Source organism: Pipra filicauda, unplaced genomic scaffold (genome assembly GCF_003945595.2).
Source record: "Pipra filicauda isolate LSUMZ 115617 unplaced genomic scaffold, ASM394559v2 scaffold132_size2486313_pilon, whole genome shotgun sequence".
NCBI lineage: Eukaryota > Metazoa > Chordata > Aves > Passeriformes > Pipridae > Pipra > Pipra filicauda.
The window spans coordinates 1843424-1870912 of record NW_024103796.1 but is presented as its reverse complement, the minus strand read 5'-3'; the positions used below and the strand labels follow the sequence as shown (position 1 = coordinate 1870912).

General features: G+C 42.3%; 2 protein-coding genes and 1 long non-coding RNA gene across 18 annotated transcripts; 2 read left to right on the top strand and 1 right to left on the bottom strand.

The window, feature by feature from the left end:
• Positions 1-136: 136 nt before the first annotated feature.
• Positions 137-4308, top strand: LOC120322579. The gene is made up of 2 exons (XR_005562376.1): positions 137-2971; positions 3193-4308. It is a non-coding gene; the product is annotated as an uncharacterized LOC120322579 (long non-coding RNA).
• On the bottom strand, positions 3167-16641 carry LOC113993771 (collagen alpha-2(I) chain-like). Of its 13 annotated transcripts, none has more exons than XR_005562370.1 (3): positions 15738-16641; positions 11482-11642; positions 3167-6847 (listed from the first exon to the last, which is right to left on the bottom strand). XR_005562370.1 is itself a non-coding variant. In XM_039378231.1 (3 exons), exons 1-2 carry the CDS (start codon positions 16401-16403, stop codon positions 6824-6826), a joined length of 690 nt encoding a protein of 229 aa, XP_039234165.1. In that variant the 5' UTR covers positions 16404-16641; the 3' UTR covers positions 3167-3880; positions 6796-6823. The 13 variants fall into 13 exon arrangements, 3 of the variants coding, with proteins under 3 accessions (XP_039234165.1, XP_039234166.1, XP_039234164.1); XR_005562368.1 differs by having other exon boundaries at positions 3167-8032; positions 11486-11642; XR_005562369.1 differs by having other exon boundaries at positions 11486-11642.
• SOCS2 (suppressor of cytokine signaling 2) lies at positions 16063-24947 on the top strand. 4 transcript variants are annotated; one of them, XM_039378233.1, is made up of 3 exons: positions 16063-16229; positions 17737-18019; positions 18971-24947. In XM_039378233.1, exons 2-3 carry the CDS (start codon positions 17875-17877, stop codon positions 19417-19419), a joined length of 594 nt encoding a protein of 197 aa, XP_039234167.1. In that variant the 5' UTR covers positions 16063-16229; positions 17737-17874; the 3' UTR covers positions 19420-24947. The 4 variants fall into 4 exon arrangements, with proteins under 4 accessions (XP_039234167.1, XP_039234168.1, XP_039234169.1 ...); XM_039378234.1 differs by lacking the exon at positions 16063-16229 and adding an exon at positions 17124-17242; XM_039378235.1 differs by lacking the exon at positions 16063-16229 and having other exon boundaries at positions 17544-18019; positions 18971-19413; positions 21072-24947.
• Positions 24948-27489: the final 2542 nt, after the last annotated feature.

The following is a 27489-nucleotide window of genomic DNA, read 5'->3' as shown; positions in this document are numbered from 1 at the left end:
AAGACCTGAGATCATCAAGTCCAACCCTTGATCCAACACTGCCATGGTTACTAGACCATGGCACTAAGTGCCAGATCCAGTCTCATCTTAAAAACCTCCAGGGATGGTGAATCCACCACCTCCCTGGGCAGCCCATTCCAATGTCTGATTACTCTCTCTGTAAAAAATTTCTTCCTGATATCCAACCTAAACCTCCCCTGGCACAGCTTAAGCCCATGCCCTCTTTTCCTTGTGCTGGTTGCCTGGGAGAAGAGACCGACGCCCACCTGGCTACAATCTCCTTTCAGGGAGTTGTAGAGTGTGACAAGACATAGTAACTTGTCCTTCAAAATCACCCAGCGTTCCCAAATACCTGAGAACTTCTGTGTGCATTTGTGATTCATGGGCAGTTTTTTTGTTTGTTTAATTCCCAGCTACTGCTCAGTGAGGATGCTACAGCTATTCCAATTTATATATGAAGTTCTTTGCATCTGCAAGGTAATCACTGAAGACTCCCAGCTCTTTGTAGCTTACTTAATAGGAAGGGTTGACCCTTTATTATATAAAATGCTTTAAATTAAAGAAATTTGGTCTGATTCTACCTCATTGCTTTAGCATTTTGTAGTGCTTAAGTGTTCCTGCTCTTGTAATATTCTATGTCATGCAGCATTTTTTCCCTCAGGAAAAGGCAATTCTGTGTTCCAATCTACAGTTTTAGGCATCGGCCTTCTGATAAAAAGGGCTGGCTTGGAACATTGTGCCTCTGCAGAGATCCCAGTGACTTCATAAAACCTTCTTAGCAGATCCTTGTAAATAACCAGAAAATAGTTACTTCTCATACAGGATACATTTTTATTGCATTTCCTTTCCAAAGCAAGCTGGATAACCTAAGAAGGTTTTTGTTTCCTCTGTTAGTTTAGTGCCATTTTGTCAGCATGTATTATCTACAGATTTTGCTAGAAGTTGAGTACTGTATGGAGCCTCTTATCTTGGTCATTGTTAGTTTCTAAAGTTATCACTAAATCACCTTTTTTTCTTTGAATGTCCTTAAATTGTGAAAAAAGTGATGTTGGATGTGTGTAAAAAGACTGCCTTTAAATACCTCTGGAAAATTTTATGTAAAGCTAGTCTAAGTGCATTTTTAAATCTGAATGCCGGGTAGCTGATAATGGTTTTTCATTGCTCTGTTGTGCTTGTAAGATATGAGTCCGTGCTTAAGCCGACATCAGCCAAGTGATTTTGGCTCCTTATTAATGATGTGTTACTCACATAACAAACATGCTGTTTGGAGGAATGTCTGTGCTGCCTATGCAAAGGATGTCTGCTTAACTCTGCAAGTACGATCACATGAACATAATTGTGGGGTTTTTTCTGCCTAGAATATAACTTTTAAAATAGTTTGTAGTAATTTCTAGTACAACAAATTTTAGTATTTTCATCAGTTCATGGTGCCTGGTACTGACACTGGCACATAACTGAGATGACATCTCTTGTAGTGTTTTATTATGTTCCACAGCTTAACTGCATTGAGTCCCCTTTATTTTTAGAAAGCTGAGACCTAATTTGTCACTCCAGTGTAAGAAAAAATATTCTTGGACTAACTTAAACTTTCAGTTATTTCCTCCCCCCCTTTTCTCCAATACTTTTGCTTATTGCTGCCTAATACTGCTAAGACATTTTGTTTTATAGAGACCTTCTGTTATGGCATTTATCTGTTCATGCCTAACCCTGTTTATGTTTATCAGTGTAGAAATGCTGGATTTCTCAATGTTTCCCAAACATTTTTGGATGCTTTTCAGGCATTTTGAGGGCTAAAAATCTATTATGTACTTGATTCCTATCTTTAAAGTACCTTCTCTTCTGACCAGTTACTGGAAACTGAGTCTAAAACACCTGTTCACTACATATGTCCTCTGACATTTTGTTATTAATTCATAACATTGATGTTTTATCCCTGCATTGCACTGCCTCTTTCAATATTTCTCTGTTTGCTTCTACTAAATCTTTTTCTGGGGTCATCTGAAGCATGACATAATTAAAATACTACTCTCAAAGGAATTTGAAGCTCTCTTCTTGATTTTCTAGGTATCAAACAAGTACATAAAGTTATGTTTCTCTTCACTTGAAAACTTGGAATTCAAAATTTATCCACCCACTTGATTCTTGTCCCTCTTCTATGCAAAAGGAAATCCATTTGAAAGTTAGTTTGGGACTTCTGTTTTCTGTTGCTCTTGTTCCTTGGAATTGAAAACTTAAATTGCATAAAATTCACAATGTTAAGTCTACTCTGGCACTTTATATGCAATTTGGGGCACTTACCCTTTTAGACTGTGTATCTAGTAGCTGTTAAGTGTTCCAGACCATGTTAGTTCATTGCTGTGGATAGTATACAGTTGGGTGCATCTTACTGATTGATTTTTGGTTTTTAAATGTCTCACTACAAGTCTCCTCAGGCCTTGCTTGCCTGCATGCCTTTAGAAAACTCTGTTTCAGTCAATTATCAAAAATCTTGTCCGTAATTCAGGGTATCACAGAATTGTTAGGGTTGGAAGGGACCTCTGGAGACCATCCAGTCCAACCCCCCCCACCAGGCAGGGTCACCTAGAGCAGGTGACACAGAAATGCATCCAGATGGGTTTTGATGGTCCCTCCAGAGAGGGAGACTCCATGACCTTCCTGGGCAGCCTGTTCCAGTGCTCTAGAAGAGGAATTCCAACCATTTAAATCGCAGTTCGATTTATCCTGATGCCTTCATGAAAAGAATTCTTTTCACTGCCCCTAGTAGTTAGCCCTGAATTAAAAACGGAAGATGCTTTTAAGACGGGCCTTTTCTGTGTGCCACTGCTGATGTTTTGCAGATTCTGGGTACCACCACCAGGAGGCAGCCTTGTCCAGGAACGAGACTGGATCTGTCAGAGATCCTCGAGGACTTGGCTGTGTGGTCAAATTTAACCAAGAGACGGGAGTAAGCTGCAGTTCTTTGCTTCAGTTTGTAAGTACTTCAGAAAAAGGAGCTCCCAAGCAGGTCCGAAAGTGGTTGGATTTAAAGGGTCAAAGGTTCTTATGTGGGGCTTGCCTGTTTGCTTTTAACTTTTGTAAGGTGTCTCAGAGATGTATGTTCATGTTTAAACCAAAAAAGCTCCACCCTCCCAGTTTGGGAAAAAATTAGTCGACAGAGGAGCATGTGACAAGTGTCATGTCTTTATATTTCAGTTCCTCACGACTACAATGAAGGCAGCAGTTACACATCCACCCATCTCTCCCTCCCCACCCTTCCAGCTATTCAGTCCTGTAGGAAAGTTCTCTTCTTGTCCGTTGCTGTTGTATTGGGTCTGAACTTCATCTGTCATGTCCAAGTTCTGTTGTACCAGAGTAAATCGTTGTGGCAGGTCCATTATAAGTCACAGTACTGACTGCTGTTTAAAGCCAGCACTGCATTTCTCAGTTACTCCAGTCTTTATGAATTTTAGCAGCTGCTCTGCTGTAATTTCTCAAGTGCTCATTCCATCCTCCAAACCAATACAAAGTTATAAAAGACAAAATAGATGTAGACTGCATTCCTCATCTGTAATAGAGGATGTATATTTTATTTTAATGCTACAGTATAGTAAAAGTGACTTAAAGCAAACCCACTAGTAACCAGAATAAAGAAACAAATCGTGTACCCACAATACATAAAAGTTGGATTTGTCTCCAGGATTGAGACAGCTACTAATTAGACATCAAAGCCTGAGTTAATCTTTGTAGGCTCCCCTTATAGTCAATTGACGTGGAAAAAATACCTACATAAGGCAGTTGATCTTATTTTAACATTTTATTGTATAGACTATGTCACACAGTTGTTCTCTGGAGGTACATTTTCCTTCTCTGTGAAGGGAGGATGAAGATGAGATTCAGATGTCTGTATTGGGGTAAATGAAAGCAGTCTTACTACTTTTTTTTTTTAATTTAGGAGAGTATCTATGTAAAAGGAAAATACTTCTCTTAAAATTTGGATAGAACTATTTTTGCTGTGTCTGCTAGCCTTCAACAGTGTGTAGCCCGTATATAGGAAATCTTGCTTTTCTATATAGAGTAATTCACATACATTTAATTTGTCACTTTGAATAAATTGTGTGTAGGTTTTTAATCTCCCTTCATATTTAATCAACCCTCCAATGCTAAAAGATAATAATTAAGCTATTTTGTTTGTTTCGCTCAGTGTGTAGTCACGGGAGAAATAAGATATGTATCTTAGTAGCACCTCTTCTAAAATGAGCTCATGATTGTAACTGTTACTTCGAGGTACTTCTAGAAAAATTACACAATAAATTATGGTTTACTGAGCAATTTGCCCAGAATTATCTGAAAATTTAGATACAGTTGACAAAGATTGTTAGTTCCACTGTATGTAATGACAGCGGCTGGGACACTGCAGATCAGACAGTGGGAGCAATGTGGAAGCTGTGTGAACTAAACAGCATGTTTGGCCAGCAATTTTCCATTGCATGGCTTCTGGAGAAGTAAAAGTTTATGGCCTGGTGTGCCACTTTAGTAAATGATGTAGGTGAGAAGTGATAATCAATATATCACAAAGTTTTTCATCACCTGGAGGCACCTCAAGAGGTTGGAATGGCCAGTAGAACTGGAAACTTTGCCAACTGGTCTTTATGAAAAATAAGTAATACATACAGAAAACAATTGTTCTAATATTCAGCTTTACTGCTTGTCAAGATGATAAACAGTCTCAGGTCAGAGGTGATTTACCTTTTTATATAAGGCCAGTTTTGACAACTACTGAAGTTTACAATTCCTCAGCAAAAGAATGTCCCTAACCAGCAAAATATGAGATATTAAAAAAAGAGAAATTCTGGAAGAGCTGTTTTTTAGCATCTTTTCTGCTAGAACTAATAAAATTCTAATCAGGTAAGTACCACAAAAAAATTCAATGAACAGTGAAAAGTGATTGTTGAATTAGGCTACTGCATTAAGCTATTACCAGGTAGAATAAAGTTTAACCTAAGTAAAAGATTAAACTATTAAAGCAGGATACTGTACAAACATGTATTTCCTACTCACTAATGGTAACAAAACAGAGCTTAACAGTTTCAAGCAAAGATCAGTGTTTCTTAAACACTGCTAGTCATTAGCACTAAGTTTTCTAAACACTGCTAAAGTTTCTTAAACACTGCAAGTTTCTCATTCAAATATGTTTTATTTGTTTAAACAAATAATAAGCCAAGTAGCATTTTTCTGAAGTTAACATCAGCAGGAGTTACGCTGCATCAGAACTGTGCTGCAGTAGTGATCCTCACCATCTGCTTTAGTTAAGACACACTGATGATTTCAATTGAATAATTGAGGAAAAAATTTTCCTTGACCCCTAGTTAATTAACATTTGGTTGGTATAAGTAGCATAAGGCTTCATATCCTTCTTTTTAAATTTATTTTCTAATTTTTAATCCTGACTGGTTTCAGTATGGGTTCACTTGTTATTTTCCAAGAATAGATGTTTATAGAACTCCCTCTCCCGCATGCTATTTTTCATACAGTTAAAATCCTGGCATTGGTGATGGGGAAACTGAGGTTGGCAGTGAGTTCCACAAAATTTAGAATTTTAAGAAATAGGATTTCCTATCCAGAGTAGAAGACCAGTGCAAGCAAAATTCATGGGGAGTTTACCATAAGCAGAGGTAAGAAAAATTGCAGAGAAACTCCCTTTCTAGAGCATATATTTGTATCAAATCTACTAAAATAAACATGCTGTATCTTGGCTGCATGGGTTACAATTCATGGACTTTATGTGGCCATATTTGTTGAAGAAAGATTTGAAGTGAGCCCAAAGAGGCCACTGGTAAGGCACACAATGGCCTGTGAAGAGAAGAGTGGTTAGTACCTACACAGTGCTTAGCCAGTCCTTGTCCAGTGCAAGGACAAAAGCTTGAATTGCTGGAACTTGGTCAGTGTTTTGTTTCAATATGACCAAGATTTTAAGTCATGACTTTGTGGAAATGACACAGGAAATACAGTGATGCCTTTATCCTGCAGTCAAAACGCCTGTCTGTGCTTTACCATGCCACAGTGGCTCCAGCAGCAGGCAGATGCTTGGGATCCATCCCTCTGAGCTCATCCTTACTGCAGCAGGCTGGGGAGCAAGCTCAAGCCCCAGCTGCTAGTCCCCACAACTCTTCATTACCTCCCATGTTCCACCAAGCCCTTTTTCAAGCAATGGCTGCCCACTGCTGCAGGGAGAGTCTGCACCAAGCACTGCTCCTGATATCACATCTTGTTTGACTTCGCGCTGCCTGCTCTTCTAAACTGCTCGAGCTGTGCACCCTCAAACATGACCACATGCCAAAACATATAACACACCCCCTCACTTTCATGCTAGGAAAGCACCCTTCTCACAACCTGTAATACAGTTTCACGTAATTTCAGATACTTCAAATTATCTAAAAAGATAACACAAAAAATCCCAGAATGGCATGTTGGATCTATAGGGGCACCAGAAGGAGTCCAAGGAGGACTGCTTGATGTGAATGTGGGAGTCTGCTCAAGAGGGAACTAGCCCCAGCTAATGTGAATATAAGCCATATATGTGCCCCTTATATTCCCAATATAAGTCTTTCTTAACATCAGGGACTTTTTTTTTATTATTATTTAGAAATACAAGTATGCCCTCTGAAATCAGGTAGTGTGAACCCACAGCATTTTTGCAGATTACCTGAGCTTAGACTGCCTTTGTTCAGAGTACCAGGTGTGAATGAGTCTAGCACAGGCTTATACAGACACACAAAACCAGCAACTCACACACATAATTACTGTTCTCTAAACAACCTGAGTCGTGAAGATTCTCCAGTCCAGTTCACAGAGGCCCCTGTTGAGACTCCTGTAAAATTAAAAGGATTTTTCTTCTGAATAAAAAAAATATACAGAGAAGAAAGCGCATTTCTGTAACTTCAAAAAAAATCTGGATTTAAGAGCAAGCATCTTCTTACACAGTCCATGTTGGAGTAAATGAACCATACCAAAGGTCAGTAAATGTCAATGTTCTGTAATTTTCAGCCTTCAGAGGATCAAAGAAATCTAAAGATGTGGTTCAAGTTGAGACATTTGGCAAAATAATGAGGTGGAAAGCTTTCAAAGTTTTCTGGAGAAAAAACCCTACAGTAATTGGACATAATTCTTAAAATCTTCATTTAGGCATTACTAAATAAAAATGCTGTTTCCTTTTCTGAGCTAATGAAATGTCAACAAAAGAAAATCGTGGTATAAAACCCAAAGAGCTGTTTTTCAGTTATTTTCAGGACATAAGAGGTTTGTTTATTCAAAAATCTGTGACACTAGCAAATAAGCTGTTCACTTTAAACAGTTTGACAGGTGTTGTTTTGGTTTTTGTTTGGTTTGGGTTTTTTTTCATTTTCAGCTGTATTTTACAATAAATTAATTTTGCTAGAAATACACTACCAGTTCAGCACAGATTTTTTTTAAACAATTAATCTCCTTACCTGGCATACTTTTGTTGCCTTAGAGCAGCCCAAGGAACTGATCTTGAAAATGCCCAAGGAGATTAAAAGATAAGCTTCAGTCGATTGTTGAAGGATAATTTAGAACCCTAACTGATCAGTCATTTAGGGAATTTCATTGTTGTTGCTTCACCTCTTCAATCAGCTAGTCCAAAGGGATCTCATTAACATCTCACTAGTACCTCTAAGTGGGAATTTTGACTAGATTGTCACAGCTTCCAGAAATAATCTATTTTTAAGTGCTAAGTATATAAATGCAAATTGAGTGGAAACAGCTGTTATTTACATTCTGTGGACACGTGATTTCAGTCCCTGATGCACAGGGGAAGAAAAAAAGCGACTGAAAGACTGAAATGCCATTAAAGAAAATGGAAAAATAGGGATCTAATAAAAATACATGCAATGGACCATACTGTCAGGTGGCATAAATTGGTAAAGCTTTACAGGTTTGCCACCACAACATTATATAGCCCACCTGCCAGGAGGATGTGAAGAGCTCCATGTATTTCTTGGAGAAAGTGGGGGGAGGAGTTGAAAGAATGAATACACTGAAACAAAAGCATATGAACAAATTCACGTTTCAGCCTTTTATGCAGTGGCTAACAGAGAACCAGGCTGTTTTCAGAAACAGTCTCACAGAACAAAGCCCCCATTCACAACAAGATTTTGCTATGGACTTAGTTTGAGATTATGTTCTGGAAAAATTACAAAAGCTTCTGAAAAATGTAAGCAGCATATTCTAGACCAGTGTGCCTGAAAGTAGAGGGCTGCGCTGGAGAGAAAAGGAAGCAGAGTGTGAAATTTCCCCCTTTCAATGAACCAACTTTTTATGAGCCTGGCAGAGGCCCTCCTGCGTGTCCTCTCTACATGGCCCCCTTCAGTTACCTGGAGCAGGTCCCTGCTGTCATGTGTTCCACTGGAAAGCTCACGCTCCCTCCTGCCACGCCTGCTTCTATTTGTAACATCACCAACAACCACTTAGAGTAGAAAGAAGTAACAGACTGTCCTCAGAAAAGGTTAGGCATGTTAAAAAACGTACACAAAACACGGCTTCTAATTTCATTTGGACCAAACCCACTCAGTCAAATCAGCAAGAAGAACGTGGGCCGGAGAATTAAAAGTGGGATTTTTTTGCTGGGATTTTTTTCCTTATAGGAGGAAAAGGAGTTGACATACTCAGCACAGTTAAAGCTCAAGCACCACAGAAACGTTGATTCTTAAGTGCCTGTTGAGTGATTCCCTCCAAGATTAGTTCTGTTTGACTTAGGATTGCTTTGTGCCTGCCAGCACACAAAACCTGTCATAACACAGGGAAAGGTGGAACAGAAATTTCATTCTCGTTCCATTTCAGATACACTCTTGCCTGCTGCTCTGTCCTACGCAAACAATACATCCAATGTCTAAATGCATCCTTTAGTTCCTTCCCAGAATAAAGACTGATCTACAGCAGCAGATTTTGCAGCTTCCTTCCATCTAGCATTATGTGGCATGAAATGCTGGGGAAAAAGTCTACTGTGCCTCAGGCATCTTTCTGGATCAAATTTATTCGCAGAGGGATAATTTATCAGAGAAGTGAGCTCTGAAGAGACTACTAAACACAATGTTAAAATTTTGAAATACAGGGCAATGGCACTGAAAGTCAGAAAACATGTCTAGCCCAAGCTCACACTTTATAAAAGGCTTTGAATATTTTGTAATAATTATGGATATTATTTCCCCTCCTCTGTTAATTTATAAAGACAGAGATAATAACAAACTTCAGCAAATCTGAGTTTGGTTACACCGAGCCATCTGTTAATTCTGGTATATGGCAGTAGAGGGCATCTAAGGACTTCAAGTCACATATGGTAAGGGATTAAAATCAGATGGCTGAAGGAGTTAGTTCGTTCACCCCACCCCGTGACATCTTGCCACCTCACAACCAAACAGCTCTCGAAGCTGCTCCTGAACGATGGTAATTTTGAGCCATGCTGAAACTGGAGTTGATCTTAACACACCAGACTGAAAGCTGAAGTTGTTTAGGAGGAGATGCAGGAGTTAATGTTTCTTCCCTGCTGGAAGCAGTGGTCTGCCAGAGCCACAGGAAGGATGGTTTCAGACACAGTACAGGGGGAGATAGTAACTGCCTCAAGCAGTCTATCCAATTTTATCTACTACTGTTTGAGCTTTAATTTCCATACCTGGCAAAACTGCTTACAGGAGCAGCAAGCAATTCTGGGAATGACAGGCCGTACCAAGAGAAGGCAAGCTGTGGACCAATGCTCTTTACTTAACCAGAAAGAGTAGACCTATGTCTACTTCCTCTGTTGAGCCTAAAAAATGCCAATCTGTCTATCTGGCCTGTGCTTCAGTTTATGTCCTCCCAACATGCTAATCAGTTATAGAACAATGCCTCGAGCCATCCTAACAAAAATCAAGCATGAATCCTGACAAATATAGAGAAGGTAGTTAGTTGGCAGCTAGCACTGTTTTCTCGTCATCTGTCCAGGTTTGTAAGACATTCCACATCCAGCCTCTCTCTGTACTGAAGCAGGGAAAGCAGCCATGCCTATCTTGAGCCGAAAGAAGCCAACACGTCAGAGGCAGGTTAAGTTCATTACCTGACATTAGCACTTAATGCACTAATTTGAAAAATGTATTTGAGCCCAAAAGCATATTCACATACCATGGGCACATATTTTCAATTAACTATAAGAAGTTTAAAATCATATAAACATATTAGTAAATGTTGATTAGCCTGTTATTCAAACTTCTAATACAGCAACACAGCAGGCCTTATGCTGAAGTCTATTATAGCCTTAACCTGAAATTTAAAAGTGGCTCATGCCCAGGAAAAGGTTCTACAACTCATTTAATGATCCACAGCACTCCTGAAATGATATTCATGTGTCTGCTCTCCATGGCAGCACTTTCAATCATAAACACTTAATTGCGGGAATTCATCCACAAGGCCAAATAGTTCTGCATGAATTAAACCATCTTTAATATAAGAATTAGAACAGTGATTTTAAAATAATCTTTTTCTGATGGGAGGCCATTTATTCACAGACATATAACCCAATTTCTTCTTCATCTTCATTTTCCTTTGTACTCAAATATCTCCCCTTTAGAGATAGCCACTTCATCACCTGTTTTGGTTTTCCCTATTAGTTTCAGAACTGACTCTTTGCCAACAAAGGAACTTTAATTGCTTAAGGACTGGCCGAGCACAGCAGAGCTGCCTTCATGCCGTCTGTCAGGAAAACTTTTTTCACAGACATTACTTGCTTTCTTTTACTTTGGGAAGTAGGACTTGCAACTGGCAAGAAAACAGCTCAAGCCTCCTCAATCTTAAAAGGCTTGTTTTTTCTGGCAGCATCTAGAACAAGAATGCAAGATTTCACAGTGCTTTCAGCTGTGCTATCTCTAGGATTTTTCTAAAACAAAGAGTGTATGTTTCTTTAAAAATCCAGAACTTCAAAGAGCGTGTTTCTGAACATGCGTATGTATAGGTGTATGTGTATATATACACCTATATGCTCTTTCTCAGCCAAAAGAACAAGGTAAATAAATATTACAGTCACAGCATCTTATACTATAATCTGAATATTAAAATCCATAGCATATATTCTCCTAGTAGTTGTTTGAAATGAGTGTACCAAAATGGTCCTTTCCAGCAGTCTTTTTTCTACTTTTTTTCTACTTACAGCTTATCCTTCAGTAACTGTCAGCAATATTTAGCTAGTGTTAGTCAGAGTGAAATTGGATAATTCACAAAATAACAAAGTAATAGACCAGAATTCTGCTGTTTATAAAGAAGCCTAACACAGTATAAAGTGAAAAATGCTGTGCAAATTATCTTTTTTTTTGTACGTTCTACTTTTCCTTTACGAGTCCATCCAAATTACTTTCAGTTATTTTGGTTTTACTTAAAATTGTAAATAGCAGAGAAACTAAGAAAGCACTACATTTAATTATTTTCATTGAAGATTCTAAGTGTGTCTAGATAACCTCTTACTCACTGCAGTTGAGGCCTTTAGTTTTAAACAGTAGACAGCACATGATGAGGTGAGAGCTGGACTTAAATGCCACCTTTTTCTGGTCAGTTCCATGCTTGTCGATGGTTATTTACCTATCCACTGAACCAAAGGAAATGATCCTTTGTTATCTCAATGGTCTCTGAAAGAAAAGAATCTGGATGTTATTTCAAAGTACTACTCTCATAGTGCCCTCTCTTGATGGTTTGCTTTTAAATTAAAAGTGCTGATTTTCTTTTAGAGCACCCCTGATTCATAGAAATTATTCACTGAATTTTTTGTTATTCTCCTTTACCAAATGCATATTCTCAAGAAAGACAAAGCATTCACATCTGAAGAGATAAAAATGACAGTAAATAAGGTGGCAGCTGGTAAGTAGTAAAATTATCTGGTATAAATCATAATTTATTTCATCAAAACATTCTATTCCTCAGAAAGCTGGAAAGAGCAGGGTGATCCCATTTAGGAAAACACTTGCTTTCTCTATGCTTTATTTATTATGTTTTAGGAACTCTTTGTGAAATAGGCAAACCTTCCTCCTGACTGCTAAGTGAGAAATTCTCTAAGTTCACATTGCAGACCTTGTTTGTGCTGTAGAGCTATAGTTAACCCATTCCAATTTGCTTGAACTAAAGGCTCAATATTCATATTTCTCTGCTCGAGAACCAGACTGTAATCCAGAGAGGGAGGAACAGTGGCAGTTGTACACCATTATTTAGATCAGTTCAGGTAAACAGTTGTCAAAGTATGGTCAATAAGAAGAGGTGTGTCATATGCCATAGCTGGCCTTTAAACTAAAGGGGATTTTTTCCTGACCAAATGGTATGTCACAGATAATGGATATTCTGTGCTGCAACTTTGGGAAGTAAAGATGCAGACAGCAAGGAAAGGCCCCTTGTATTCCTCCAGGTAGCTAGATAAATCTAGCTTAATAAATCAGTAAGTCTTTTCAGCATATCAGAGCAAATTCAGCAAAATCAGCTGGGTCAAAAACACATTACCCCCTCCTCTGCTTATATCATATTATATAAATAAATCAGCATGCTAGCTCTCCAGTAAACTTGGCATACTTCTCAGGAACAAAGTGAAAATAATTTCTAGCAACAGGCACTTTACAGGACTGTAAAAATCTTTTTGCCTCCTTCCTTGATCATGAAAGGGATTTTTGCCTAAAGGAAAAATAAAAAAATAAATTCACTCATCCCTCCCTGTCTTGGGCACACATGTTTGAAATCAAGTCAGGAACAATATATTCTTCCGGTGATTTTCAAGAATTCTTAAGGTTCATGTTTTCACTACTAATGTAAAACTCGATTAAATATATCTACAATCTGGATGATATACATTGAGAATCAAAATGTTCAGGAACAGTAGAAAGGATCTGGGGAAAAAAAATAGAGGTTGCTTAACTTTGTGCCTTTCATCCCCAGTAAGGTGATATGCCTCTAAAATTGACTCAGAAGCATTCATAACTGTATATGTACAGGCAATGTTTGTCCTAGAATTGCTACCCCAAAACACACAGATTAAAAATAAATAAAGCATTGGGTTTGAATTGTACTTAAAAATTTTAAATCCCCATTTGTATATAGTTATCGTATTTGTGACTGTTTAGAAGAATTACTGTTTGTTATATGGCAAAGTAAAAAAAACTTATTTTGTTTACATGAAGGGAAGCTAGGTTTTCAGAATCTGCTCTTTTTTTTCTCCATTTCACATCTTTCTCCTACTCCATTAGAACTTTTACACAGTAAAACATTTAAGGCAGACCAAGCCTGTATTAAACGTTCCAATGCCAAAGAAGCTCAGAAGTAGCTTTAAGTAGTTTCATGCACTACATATGGCCCAGAGTCCCAAAAGTAATTTAATTTAGTCACTTTTTCTTACCCTTAAAGCTATTTTTTTTCCTTCTCTGTGACTGTATGGAAGACTCACATAGATAGAAGAGAAAAACAGCAACTAACATTGTTGAGAGAAACAGTGAAATTCAAACATACTTCAAGGAGCCCATAGCACTTATGGAAGTCTCAAGCCAGAGAATAAAGGTAACTGTGAACCAGAGTACTCTTATGAGGTGCCAATATTGTCATTTAAAGATTGATTTGCAGTTTTTAAGTTTGAATTTCATTACCCTTGTAAATTTATAAGATATTTAGTGCTGTTTTTAAAAGACAGTAAATTCTCTAGAAAAAAAAAATTAACAGAACTCTGTTTAGGAAAGATCCTGCTGATATACTGCCTATTTAATTTTTATGCTACCTTTTTCATAACAATATCCTAAGTTTTAAGTAACAAATATTTATTACATTCTTCTATTCTTGTTTCTCATTCACCACATAAATCATGGTCTTCCTCTCTCTGCCTTTATAGCAGCCAGCTGTGGTTTTAGAAACAAATTATTATGACTTCAAGTGATGAATAAACAGCAGAAGCAAAGGAAGTCTTGAGATACTATCCACATACAAATTCCATTAATAACATAACATAGGGAAAGAGAACTACAGCAAAGCTGTAAAAAAGCAGCTTTGCACCTAGGCAAGATGCATTCCATTTCTCCAAGATGCATTAGTGCACTTTAAATAAATAGCCCTAATTTGAACACTATGATATCAAAATAACATATTTTTGAGCAAAAGCTCTGTGCCTGCATATATGGAATTATTCTAGTAATAAAACTAGATCTGTATTATTTTTTTATTGTTCTTGTGAAAATAGCAAAGCCAGTGCCATTCTGGAAAAATTAATATAAGTTTTATGCAAGATCTCACATTATCGGTAGCTGAACTGTCAACTAAATTTCAAGGAGTACAAATGTATTCTCTCCCCTCTTCACATCTATCCAACAAAAAGTTAGTGGGGATTTCTGCAAGAGTCACTGGAGGCTGGATCTGAGGCTATCTGAATTGCACGGACAAAAACAGGAACAAGAATGACCTTCAGGACCTAAATTGTTTTAAACCATTTCTGAGAATGCTTAAGAAAGACCGTGTTTGTTCCTCAGACCTCATTTTAAATCTGTGCTGCTGCCAGTGATTAAAACCACCTTTTTCATAAACTGAATAAATTAAATTCAAAAGCACCGAGGCATGACAAAAAGGTGAAACTATACTGACCAATATTTCACTTAACAAAGTAGATTTTTTTTTCTCAGATGAATCTGCTTAATTACTAAATATAGCACTTAATTTTTAAGATAACTATTAACTCTCTTATTCCCTGATGCTTAAGAATTATAAGCAATAGCTGTTACAAAGTCCTTCAGGAACTGTTTCTTTTTTTTTAATTGTTATTATTTTAAAGAAACGTCGAATTACAGGCGTTACTGGGGATTACGACCCAAGGCAGCGTGTCCCTATGGGAGTTTTCTCCGTGCAGAGGAGGTGCCGGCTCCCTCAGCCAGACAGTCCAGCCTAATACATATTCATTTACCACTTTGATAACAAAGACTCCCTCCCCCCTCCCGGCCTGATTTTTAAGGAGATTATTTTGTACTTTTTTTTTTTTTCCCCCGAGGGCTTCAAAAAGACACCCCTTAATCCTTCTCCCGTCAATTCGCGCTCCCAAACACCGCCGGGCAATTTGCAGGGAGCCCTGACCTGCAGATAAGGGCAGGGGTGAAACTATTACGGCTACTTTTCCTTTGTTTCCCCTCTTTTTTTTTTTTTTTCCATTTTTTTTCTGCGTGTGTGTGTGTGCATGTGTGTGTGTGTGTCTTTCTAAAGTTGGCTCGGGGCCGCCCGGGCAGCGACAGAAGGTGGCTGGTTACTGAGCAGCACCCGCGGCGAAATCAATCATCTTTACGCCGAAAAACAGCTTCGCGGTTATTAAAAATAATAATAATAATAATTAAACAAAAAAAAAGAATCGGGGCGGGGGTGTGTGGGGGGAGAAGATCGGCGCGCGCATCGGCGAGCAATGGCTGTTTGTAGCAACGAGGTATTTAGCGCCGGAGGGTGAAGGGGGGTGGAGACCAGGGTGGGGTGTCCCAGGAGCTTCGGCCGCCGCAAGTCCCTGGCACGGAGCTCCTGGCATCAGCCCCTGACGCGCTCCCGGCCCTGAGGGCGGGCCCCGCCGCCGCGCTCAGGTGCCCACGGCTGCCGGCGCCGGGCAGGCCGGGCACCCCTCGCCCCGCCGTCCCGGCCGGGGGGGCCGCGCTCAGCTCCCGCCCGGTTACCTCAGGGGGTCCCGCCGTGCCCGGCCCCGCCGGCCCGGTCCCCCCGCGGCCCCAGGCACTGACCTGCGCGTCGCCCGCGGCCCCGCGGGCGGAGGAGGAGGCGGGGGGGCCGCGGGGCAGCATTCGGCGACCGCTGCCCCGGCGTGACAGGGGCGGCGGCTCGGTGCGTCGGCCCTGGCTGGCCGCGATCGCGGCGGAGGCGCCGGAGCGGGTTCTGTCACATGATGCGGTTCCTGGAAAGTTCCTGGAAAGCAGCCTTTGTATGTAACCATCCCGGGAGGGGGGAGCGGCGGGGGCAGGATGCCCTCGCCTCGCAATCAAAGGCGAGCAGACCGCCCGCGCCGGGAAGAGGGGGGGAGCGGAGGGTGTTGTTTCCCCAGAAGCACCATCCTTCTCCGGCAGCCTCTGTTCACCCCAGCACAGCCTCAACGCTTCTCCCCGGCGGCGAGTGCTCTGTCCCTGCGGCCCCGCAACGCCGCCGGGAGCCAGAACAACCTGACCACCCATCTCCAGGCGGTGGCAGCGGCAGCCCCAGCCCCGTCCCGCCGAACCCGGGTGAGTCCGCTCGCCCCCCTCCGCTCGATGAGCTGCCGCGCTTCGAGAGCGGGCAGCCCGCCTCCCCGCTACCAGGACGGCGCTGCCGACTGGCGGGATGGGGCTCCCCCGCAGCCGACGGCAGGCTGCTCCGGCGCTCCTCGCCCCGGCCGGGGGATGCCCCTCTGCAGCCATCCCCCACCGCCTCGCAAGCCTTCCGTCCCCATCGAACTCCCGCGAGCGGCGGCGCTTCGCGGCCAGGCTCTCTCGGAGCTTCCCTTTCACAAGAGGTCGCGCCCGGACACCGCCGGCAGGGCTGCTCCCACCTGTGATCGGCGGCCCCGCGCTCGCAGCCGCTCCGGTGACAGGCGCACCTGCGCCCCGTCCCCGAGCCGGCAGCGGGAGCTTCTAAGCGCAGCGGAAGAAGGGGATGGGCTTTGCCAGGGGGTTGCTGCTAGTGCATGTGTTAAGATAGAAACCCGGCAGAGCAGCCTATCAGTTGCCACTATAGTTCAATTTGGAAAAGTTTCTGAGCTCCGCCATGGAACTTGTTACGGGAGGAACCACCTCGGCATAATGCCTCACCTGGCGGCTGCTGCGCACCCGGAGGCAGAGACTCTGCCCAGTTCGCAAGCACCAGCGACGGGTCCAGGTCTTTATGGGTCTCCCTCCACCCCAGCTAAGCCGGCTAGGCTCCCCCTCACTGGTGCTGCCCGGCTTTGTATTGCTCCTGACGTGACGGTGCTCCTAGTAGAGGAGAGGCTCTTTTTGTCCCTCCCGTTCGCTTCAGCCGAGCGGAAAGATTTTTTTTTTCCTAATATCACATTTAATAGAGCGGGAAAAGCACATTTCCTGCCCCCACTAATTATATCGCACCCTCCACGATGCTGCCCCTTCCCGTTCCCAGCGGCCAGCGAGCCCCCGGAGCTGGCGTTGCCCGCGCACCCACTCCGCAGTTTCTCGGGCACGCAGCTGCCCGAGAGAAGCTCTCCCACCCCGGGAGCACGGCCCAGGCCGGGCTCCCGTTCCTGGAGGTACGAGTTGGCGTACGATCTTACTGAAAAGCACTACCGTACCGTTCCTACGCACCGCAGCGTGCAAGCCGGGCAGGGCCGGGGCTGGTACTGCCCCACTCCGTTGGTTACCCCTCCTCACTCATACCTTTACGTGCTCGGCTCTCCCCTACGACCTCCTCCCTCCCCAAACGCCCCCGCCTCGGTGCTGCCGGCCAGGTTCGCCTGCCCCGGCGGAGGCGGCGCATCAGCAGGTTTGCCCTTGCAATAAAGCGAGACCACCTTCGCGGGCCGCCGCCTCTGCCGCGTGCCCGGCGGAGGGGAGCCGAGGACAGGCTGTGTGGTGGGGGGAGGAGATGTCCCTCCCCCGCTCCGCCGCGAGGTGATCTCTCGCCTCGGGTTCCTCCTCTGGATGCTGGGAAGTTCCGAAGCGGGATCGCCAGAAACACACGGGTTGCGAGAGGGAGCGCCTCTCGCGGGGCTCGCCGCTAACCACGCTGTCTCTCCGCTCGCAGGCGGCGCCCGGGCTGGGGACCGGGACCATGTACCCGGCACGGCGCTGAACCCCGCGGCGGCGGCGGCGAAGCGGAGCCCTCCCCCGCCGGCAGCCCCCGACCTGCGTGCGAGCGGGGCCGCGCCCGCCGCCGCCGCCCATGACCCTGCGCTCCGCCGAGTCCCTGGAGAGCGCGGAGAGCTCCCAGGAGCGCTGGGGGCACCGCGAGGCGGCGGCGCCCGTTGCCGAGGAGTCCCGTGAGGCGGCGCAGCTGGCCGCGGCTATGGAGGAGCTGCGGCGGGCAGGTAAGCCCGGGCGGCCGGGAAGGGGAAAGCGCCCGGGGCGGCGGCGCTCGCCAAGGCTCCCGGCTCCCCGCCGTCCGCCGCGCCGCGGTCTCGGGGGAGGCGGGGAGCCTCGCCGGGCCGAGAGGGGAAGCGGGCGGCGGGGCGACGCTTGCCCATCGCCGCCCGGTGCTGCGGGGTCGCGCTCCCACGGCGCAGAGGGGCGGCGGCGGCTCCGACCTTCCGCGGGCTGCGGCGACGGCCGAAGCGAAAGCGCCGGCAGCGCCGCGCCCCGGCGGCAGCCCAGGATCGGCGGCCGAGAGAGGGCCGGGCTCTGCCGCCGGCCGGGGCGGCCGCCGTGCCGCATCCCCTCGGCCCCGCGTACCTGCGCTCCGCTCGCCGGCGTGGCGGCGGCTCACCCGGCCCCGCAAGACGCGGGGCTTGGCGGCGGGCGGCTGGAAGGGCTTTTTGTGTCCATCGCCGCCGCGCCAGGACCGCAGCCGCCCCGCCGGAGTTTTCTTACCCCTCTCTGTTTCCGATCGCTACACAAAGCTCATTTTAACAGCAGCCTGCCCGGAGTTGCTGGGCTCTCTGCGGGCTGCTAGCCTGTGCCGTGCGGACGCCGCGCCGGCCCCGGCGGGAGCGCAGTGGGGAGCCGCGGGACGCGTCCCTGCTGCCTCGGGGGCGGCCCGCCGGATCCGCGGCTCCCGTGTCTGCCTCGCAGGACGCTGCGGGAAAGTTTGTGCCTGTGTATGCATAGATATGAAAATAAAGAGTGACCTGAACGACTCTGTCAGAACGAGACGCATTGTAAAGCAAATGGATTTAAATAGCAAATAAAAATTTTATTGTGCCTGCAGGACTTTAGCTTTCAAACAACAAAGGAAATGGGTGACTACAAGTATATCAGCTAAAGAGCAGCTTTTTAAACAAACAGGAATAAACAAATCCCTTTTTTTTCTCACTTTTTAACAGGATGGTACTGGGGCAACATGACTGTTGCTGAAGCCAAAGAGAGATTACAGGATGCCCCCGAAGGAACCTTTTTGGTTAGGGATAGTTCACATTCAGAGTATCTACTGACTATTTCAGTAAAAACATCAGCGGGACCGACCAATCTACGTATAGAATATCAAGATGGCAAGTTTAGACTGGATTCTATCACTTGTGTCAGATCTAGACTTAAACAGTTCAACAGCGTTGTGCATTTGATTGAGTACTATGTTCTTATGTGCAAAGACAGAACTGAAACACCTTCAAATGGAACAGTTCATCTTTACTTGAACAAACCCCTCTATACGTCCGCTCCATCTCTGCAACACCGCTGCAGAATAGCTATAAACAAGAGTACAAATCAGATCTGGGAGCTGCCATTACCAACAAGACTAAAAGAGTACTTGAAAGAGTATCAATACCAGGTATAAATATATTTTCTAAATGCCTCTAACATAGAGTAACTTTTGAATGCAATTCTTAAAATCAGCCAAAGAACTGAGTAACTACTTGTACAACTCCACATGGAATTCACTATCAAAACAGTGGCAGTTCTGGGGAAAAGGTTTTTATTTCAGATGCCACAAAGGGAGACTTTATGTAGGATAATCCCAACTTGCATCCTTGAGGGTTCAACAAGGTGGCATGCTATTCTTGCAAGGAGAGAGAAGTCAGGAATCTGTCCAGATTGTGTTGCTTTGTCAATGGCATAAAATGCTGCACTAACTATCAAATGCTTACTGAAGCAGTGGGACTGGGAGAGACTGCAGAAGTGGTCAGAGACGTATGAGAGTTCACAAGTATCTCACTTGTCTGATTCCAAGATTAATTTGGTGCTGGTGTTCATATAATCCTAAAAGCTTAACTAGATCACACTGTGATAATCTTGCTGAAGTTATGCAACTAATCAAATCCAGTCAGAAAATGATCATGTATTCAGTTTTATTGAACTATTCTCTTGCTTTTCTGCAAGCAAAGGAGTACTGTAAGTAATCAGTTTAAAACATTGTTTTTCAAAGTTCTCTAAAGGCTGACCTTAAGAAGAAATGCCACATCTTTCACAGGAACCCAGTATGTTGCTGATTATACCAGATTGGTATCCCAGAATCCTTAACATGTTAACATCTTCACAGTGGTGATATATCCATGTTATTACTATTAAGCCTTTTTTGGTTGAGGCTTTAAGACTGTAGGCTGCAGACTTGCAGTTGCTCAGTTCCAATGTCAAAACATGGATATCAGCAGTTACAGCTGTCTTTCTACAGTGTAGAATGTTTTCTTCAGCTTGTTTCCCAAAATATGGGGAAATAGGATTTGGGTTTTGTTTGTTTGTTTTGTTTGTTTGTTTGTTTTGAGGTGGTTGGGTTTCTTCTTTCCTTTTTTTTTTACTTCTAATTCACCATTGTAGCTATCAGACTATTACTCAATAAAGTAAATCAAATTGCACAACAATCTCCCAATTTTTGTATGTATCGATTTGCTATTATTGAGGAAACAGGGCTCTTATGAACCTATATAATTTTCCTAGCTAATACTCAGATAAATGCACATGTATCAGTGAGGATGAATACTCCTGCTTTGCCTTTGTGGTATAGCTGGATTATGTTCAGATTAGTGGCTTAGAGGCTGCCTGCTGAATTCCTGTAGTTAAGTATTAGCATAGGACCTTGCTTTTTCTGTTACAGCAGTCTTCCAGATGGGAGGAGGGGACTAAGACCCTCAGTACCCATTCCTCAGATTAAATGTGAAGTATTTAATAGAAGAAATACTCAGGATGAGAATAGCAGGAGAGCAGTAAAGAGAGACAAGGACCTGGATTCATCCTCAGTCAACAAATTCATAGGTTTAGCTCTTTCCCTAGCTTATTTGTTAATTAAAGCAAGGACCTGTGCTTGAACAAGGAGGATTGTCAAGACTTGCTATAATCGAGCTCTGCCCAGGCTGAAGTAGAAATAACATAAAATAATCTTCTTGTTTTCTTTGTGATTTTACTGCTCTGTTGTACCGTTCTCATAAACTTTGGGGCACTGACCAGCTTATTTGTGGCATCTAAATTCCCAATATTATCCTCTCAATTTTTCAGTAACATGCTGGCAGAAATGAGTAGAAGAGCCATTCAGCAAAACAAGATACCAAGAACCTGAGACAGAGTGGATGGTTCCTTGGTATGCCAGATACTTGATATGTTCTCTCTGTGGAAAAGGCAGCTTTTCTCCTCCTCCATGGATTAAATTTTCTGTCCCCATTTTTAATGCAAGCTTTAGTGTAGAAATGGGGGGAGTTTTCTCCTGAAAAACGAAACAAAGGATTTTGTTATGTAACATTTTCCCCATGTCCTGCCAAAATGTAGTTGGAAATTTTTCACATTACATGGTGACCACCCTTTGGTTCCCATCCCAGAAGACTTGTATTCCAGGTATGTGTTATAATCACACAATTTTTCTCGTCAGCCTTGCTAGGATCTGCCACCCTAGGCTGAGGAGCTTTTCCTGTGAGCAGAGCCTGTGAAAGAACCATATGCCTGAGAACACTTTTCATTCTGAAGAATCTGTTTTCTCACAGTTCTTGTCTAGCTCTACCTTGCAGTGAGAGAGCTGCTATATGGAATAACTTCTGTCACAGTTAGAAACACTCTAATCTGCTGCTATGTTAACCTTCCACTACCGTGCATTTTCAGTCAAGGTGATATGCTTGGAGTCTCAATGATAAACACATAATAATTCCTCCCTGGCTAGCCCCTGGCCTGAGGATTTAAAATCATGAATACCAATGCTGGAGCAAGCAGACTGAGAGGATAAGTGCAATGAGACTGCTATATTGCAAATATAAGAAATAATTTATGGCTTATTGCTGGCAGCCTACTGTAAGCACACATAGGCCAAGTGTACCCCACGGCAGAGCCAAGCTCTGAGGAGCGACATGAGGCAAATGCAGGGAAGCTTGCTGGGTTTCTTGATAGCAGTTCTCCAAAGCACAAGGGCAAATGGTAGGCTGAGGACGAGGAGCGCTAGTAAAGTGAAAGGTGGTGATTCTTGTAAATAATCAAGATTAGTTACTGTCATGTGGAATCAAGTCACCAAACACTAAGCATACTGACTTCATGTCATTTGTATTAATTCCTGTGAAGAAAAGCAGGGTGTGTAGCTATGGTGTGCTCGAAGCAGTGAACAGTATTTTAAACAGACTGGAGGGGGAACTAGTCCTCTTTGCATGAAAGCGCGGTTCTTGTCCTCATTAGGATGCCAGTCCTAGGGTTGATGCATTGCACTAGTAAAACTAAACTGCACTATAGCTTGCTGAAAGCTTGGCTTCTTTCTAATGCAGCACAGAGGAAGGACTTGTTCTGGTACAAAAAATCCAAGGATAGCACATGATTGGATTACAGCGGTGCAAAGATCTTGCATGTAGACTTTGTGAATTTTTAGTCATGATCATGTTGTTCAAATATTTTAAAAAAGTTTCAGTGCCTTTTTTCTTTTTTTTTCTTTCTTTCTTTCTGTATGTTGTGGCTTGTTTGCAGCACTAGCTTTTAAATTGCTGGCTCTTCAGATTCCAAAAATTACTTCCAACTGATATATATCATCTTGAATCCTAGTACAGAGTGTTCAGTGAAGCCAGTTTCACACATTCAATGCCCATGAGTCAACCAAAAATCATGATAAGGACTTTAATCCTAAGCCTTTTTTCTCACCCCCATGTGTTGGTTTAGTTTTTAGTTTTTGAGTCTTGAGGTTTCAGATTTTCCAGCTTGTACCTGGAATGTTAGTTGCTGAAAACATCTTTATTTTAATTAAAGGAAAACTGAGAATCCCACAATCCTAAAAGGTGATGCTTAAAATAACCCCAAACAACCAAACCAAACGTAATTGCAAGATGAATGATGAAAATAGAATTGGTGACAGTATTTCATTTAGCACTAAACCTAGCAGAAGTGTGAACTATGGCAGCATTTTAGTTGTATGGGTACTTTCCTGCTGGTAGTGTTATCACCAAAGACAGAAAATGGTTCAAATACAAGATGAATGGGTAGAGTGGAAACGTATCCAAGCAGCTGCACCCAGTAATTTACATTAGAAGTAATTTTATTTTAATCTGATCTCGTCTGTATTGTCCTTATTATATTTTATGTAACCCCATTCTAGATAAACAATATATAATTATTAGCAAGAAGGAAAAATTGTTCACTAGAATATGGAGGCAGAGGGTTTTTTAATATCTTAAAACAATGCAAAACTTACTCTTCACTAGAAATGATGGAGCTTTATAATCTGAGGCTCTTACTAAGTCTCATCACCTTGAGGAAACAGAATCTACATACAATACAAAGGACAGGGTTCTGTAGTTGCATGAATTCCTGTACCTTAGCCAGCTCCCATGTCTTAGCAAAATGTTCCTGCAGGTAAATTATCTTGTTAAAGATTGTAAAAAACTTTATTTACTTACATGTTCTATTCAAGAGCTTCTTGTATTCCTGATAACAATCCTATGGATTTTTCCTTCGTCTATAAGCTTAGGCTCTAGCGGAAAGTAAGTCGAGTGGTGTCAGGGCTTTGCTCTCCTTAAGCCAAAACACATGATGGAAATGGGAAGAGAGATCTTTAGACAGGGGTAACACGTCTAAGGGTCATTTAAAATAAAGTAAAATAAAATTTCTGCTGACTTCACTGTCATTAAAATGAATCTAAGTGTCATATTTACTGCTAGAGGAAACAATGGCTTAAGGGATTCTAAAAATGGTATTGTTAATTCTCAGTCATAAGAAACTTTATCAAAACGAGGAATTTTATTTAGATAAAACTATAGAAATAAAAGAAACTTTTAGTATCTAAACCAAACAAATTCCAAATAGAATAACCAGAAATTAGTTGAAAGTTCTGAGCTTGTTAGTTCTTTATATACAAAGGAAGTGAATACGACAAGCTGCTTTGGTATCTCAGCCTAGCTCCTGAAAACCACTTCTTTATTAGTGTTAAATTCAGCAGGTCTCAGTATTTTGCTAAGCCATTAGCATGACTGAAAATGCTTGGAAACAGCATTCCACTTCAGTCATCATGGTCTGAGCTCGCTTTACAACAAAGTGATTTGCCACAGTAGTGCTGAAATGGAGTGATTTCTACAGTGGGATGAATATCTCTGAAGGGGACAGTGAGGCAGAGTTGGTGCTGCCCAAGGCCATGAAGGGTATCAGGTGCTGACCATTGCTGGTCCTTATGTGCTGCCTTAGACAGAGGGCACACTACAAACTAGGTGAAATACAGCTGCCAGGAAAACAGATGAGGAGCTACTCTGCTTGCTAAGGAGGGAATTTCATGTCTGAGAAGGGACTGAAGGGAAAGAACGTGGAAGAGTCAGCAGCTTCTGTGAGAGGTGGCACTTCTCACAAGGTGTATCAAATAACTAACCGTCAGGATGAGTATGATACTGAAATGTGTTATTAGTAGAGATTAAAGGTCCAGGGGGATAACAAGTATCAGCACAGTTTGAATCCACGTATAAACAAAGTCCGTCTAGATAGCTAAATTTCAGGAAAAAAAAAAGCTTCTAGCAAAATCAGTCTGTCCTGGTGCCAGGGTTACCAAACCAGGGGAGGGATTAACTGTGTTTATTAATCAGGTTATCTACAGGGCTTTGAAGCAGCCAGTGCCTCTGATAAAGTCTATAGAAATGTAAAAACATATCACCATAATTATGGTGTTTAATCTGCCTGATAAATTGTGAATTTTTTTCTACTTAGATCCTGTTTTAAAAAGGGATTGCACCTGTGTTACATTTTGTTTTCTTCCAGAGCTGAAGCCAGTAACTCTCCAGGAACTGAAATACCAAAATAATACCACTCCTTTCTATGGTATTAAGGAGGAATATAATACCAGAGCAAAAGCTATTTATATTAGCATAGGAGGTGGTTGGGCACTGGAACAGGCTCCCCAGGGAAGTGGTAACAGCACCAAGCCTGACAGAGTTCAAGAAGCATTTGGATGATTATCTCAGGCACATGGTGTGACTCTTGGGGATGATCCTGTGCAGGGTTAAGATTTGGACTCAATGAGCCTTATGGGTCCCTTCCAACTCAGCATATTCTGCGATTCTGTGGAGGCATTTAGTAGGAAAAACTTCAAGCAGATACTATCCAGGAAAAGTTTAGTGCTGAGTGCTGCAAAGAGCAAAACACATTTAAACCCCCCCCCACAAACTCAATGGTTCTGTTTTGATTTTTCTTTCACTAGCAGGCAGGGTTTATGTAGGTAAATCTTTTTGATTCTGGTCAAATTGTTCCATAATTGAAGTTTCATATTTGAGGTTTGCAATTTGGTGCACTGTTGGTTAACAAATAATAAATGCAGAGGTATGTTAAATGTGGGGAAAGATTCAAAGCTCCACGCAAATTCTTCTTTTGAGATTATTTGGATCAGGCTTGATAGCAGGAGTTATATAGAAAATAGTTGTAAATCTGGTAGCTGAAAGCTGTAAAATACCTTTTCAGAACGCTTTGTTACAGTTTAACTGTATCTCTTCAGGTTGCAGCCCTAAAATAGGATCTGTTCAGCTGAGTCCTGTACCCACACTATGTTTGTCTCAGGGGGGGTCTCCAGATTTGAGAGATTGCTCCAGACACCTATATTACATGTCATACATTTGCTTTTTTCTTACCCAGTGTGCTGTTTGATGCATATGCAGAGCAGAATAAGTTGTGGATCGACTGTTACTGTTCAAGGGATTTAATTTGGTCCATTTTCTTTAGGAACAGAAACAAGACTGCAATTTTCCATCTGTAAAGTGGGCAGTGGACTCAACATTTTGTAATTTATCAGCATAGGGTGAAAAGTGGCTTATATTTCAATTAACATTAGTAGGAACTTAAGCTGCAATGATGGCAGTATCTTTGGCTGCATTGGTAGAAAGAGAGAAGTAAGTTAAGAAAGTGAGATCCTTGTCTAACTATATTGCAGTGGAAGTGGCATCACAGCTCCTTCGTGAGCTGAAGTGCTTCAGGCGTGTCTTCAAGAGAAACTGGCTGTGAGAAGATAACTGTTTTCTGGAAATTCATCTGTTTAACTCCCCTGATGGAGGATGCAGTGCCTACTGCAGGCTGCTTCACTAGCCTGAATGCAGGCAGGTTTCATTTTGAAAGGGAACAAAATAGAGTAAGTGAAATTTTAATTGAAGGGTTTGTCCAGTTCAAATCCTAAAAAATGGAAGATTACAAAAAGCAATAATTACTCTCCCCCTAAATAAAACCAACCTTCCAGTCTTTTATGTAAAATGCTAGAGAACCATTTCATATGCTGTAATTTGCGAACAAAATAAGTTGGTTTTGTGAAAAGGTTTCAGACTTGAATCTTAAATTCATTTTAGTTATTTGTCAATGTTTGATTTTCAGGCTAATTAGTGAATTTTCTTTGTTCTCACATTATTAAAATGGTGCTTTACATTTAAAAATAACTTCATAAGTCTGGAATAAATAATAAATAATAAGAGACTTGTAATATTTCATCTGTCTCCTCAAAGTATTTTTAAATTAAAAATAAACAGAGAACTACATTAATTCATGTATTTAAAGAAAATGGACTAAAAATTCTGAGACATACTGAGTCATGTTTAGCAAATATTAATTACAAGTTTTTTATTACAATTCATTGGAGTTTTTTTTTCTGGAATGTATGCAAACGTTTTGCATTTGATGCCTGTTTCTTTTTTATAACTACTTGTCGCTCAACTTTTTGCTACAGATTATTTATATCAAAGTAAACAGCATTAAGAATTCACTGCAGTACTGCTAATAAACACTTATTTTTATTATTGAAACAAATGTAAATGTATAGACGCTACAGGGTCACTTTAAACCTGGTTTAAGATATTTTAAAACTTTCTGTGCTATATTTTACCTACATGCTGGACATGCCTTTTAATAAAATAATACTTTTAAGGAAGTTCATGATGTGTCACCTATTTTGTTTTCATTCTTCTCTTTGAACTGCATTTAATTTAAAGCCTTTATTGTTTAAATGAATGGAAATCATGGAGTATCAGAATAATTAAGCAGCAGCCCAGCTGGTCCCCTTCAGTGATGCACTTCAGTCCTGCCCATCATCTTTTCTTAGGAACGATAAGGAATTATTTTTGGAGTAGCAAATGCCACCTGAAGAGTGACACCCCCTCCCAGCCCACCACCTAATGCCCTCAAACCCTGCCAGCACCCAGCACAGCATGCCTAAATTTTGGTCTACAGTTTGGGCAAACTTTCCATACCAAAACCTTCCCTTCCTTGGCACCAGCTTGTTGTTTGGTGACTGGCAGAGGAGACCTGGATGTTGGCATTACGGACACCCACGCTTGCAAAGGGGAGTGCAATTGGGACCAGGGTGAGGAGGAAGAGGGAGGAAGGGAAAGGATGGGATTATTGTCTGGGACAGCAGTAGACAGCAATGGCTTGCAAGACCCTCATCTTACCTGAAGACCACCAAGTTTGGCCCACCCTGACAAATATTTTAACACTGTTTTTG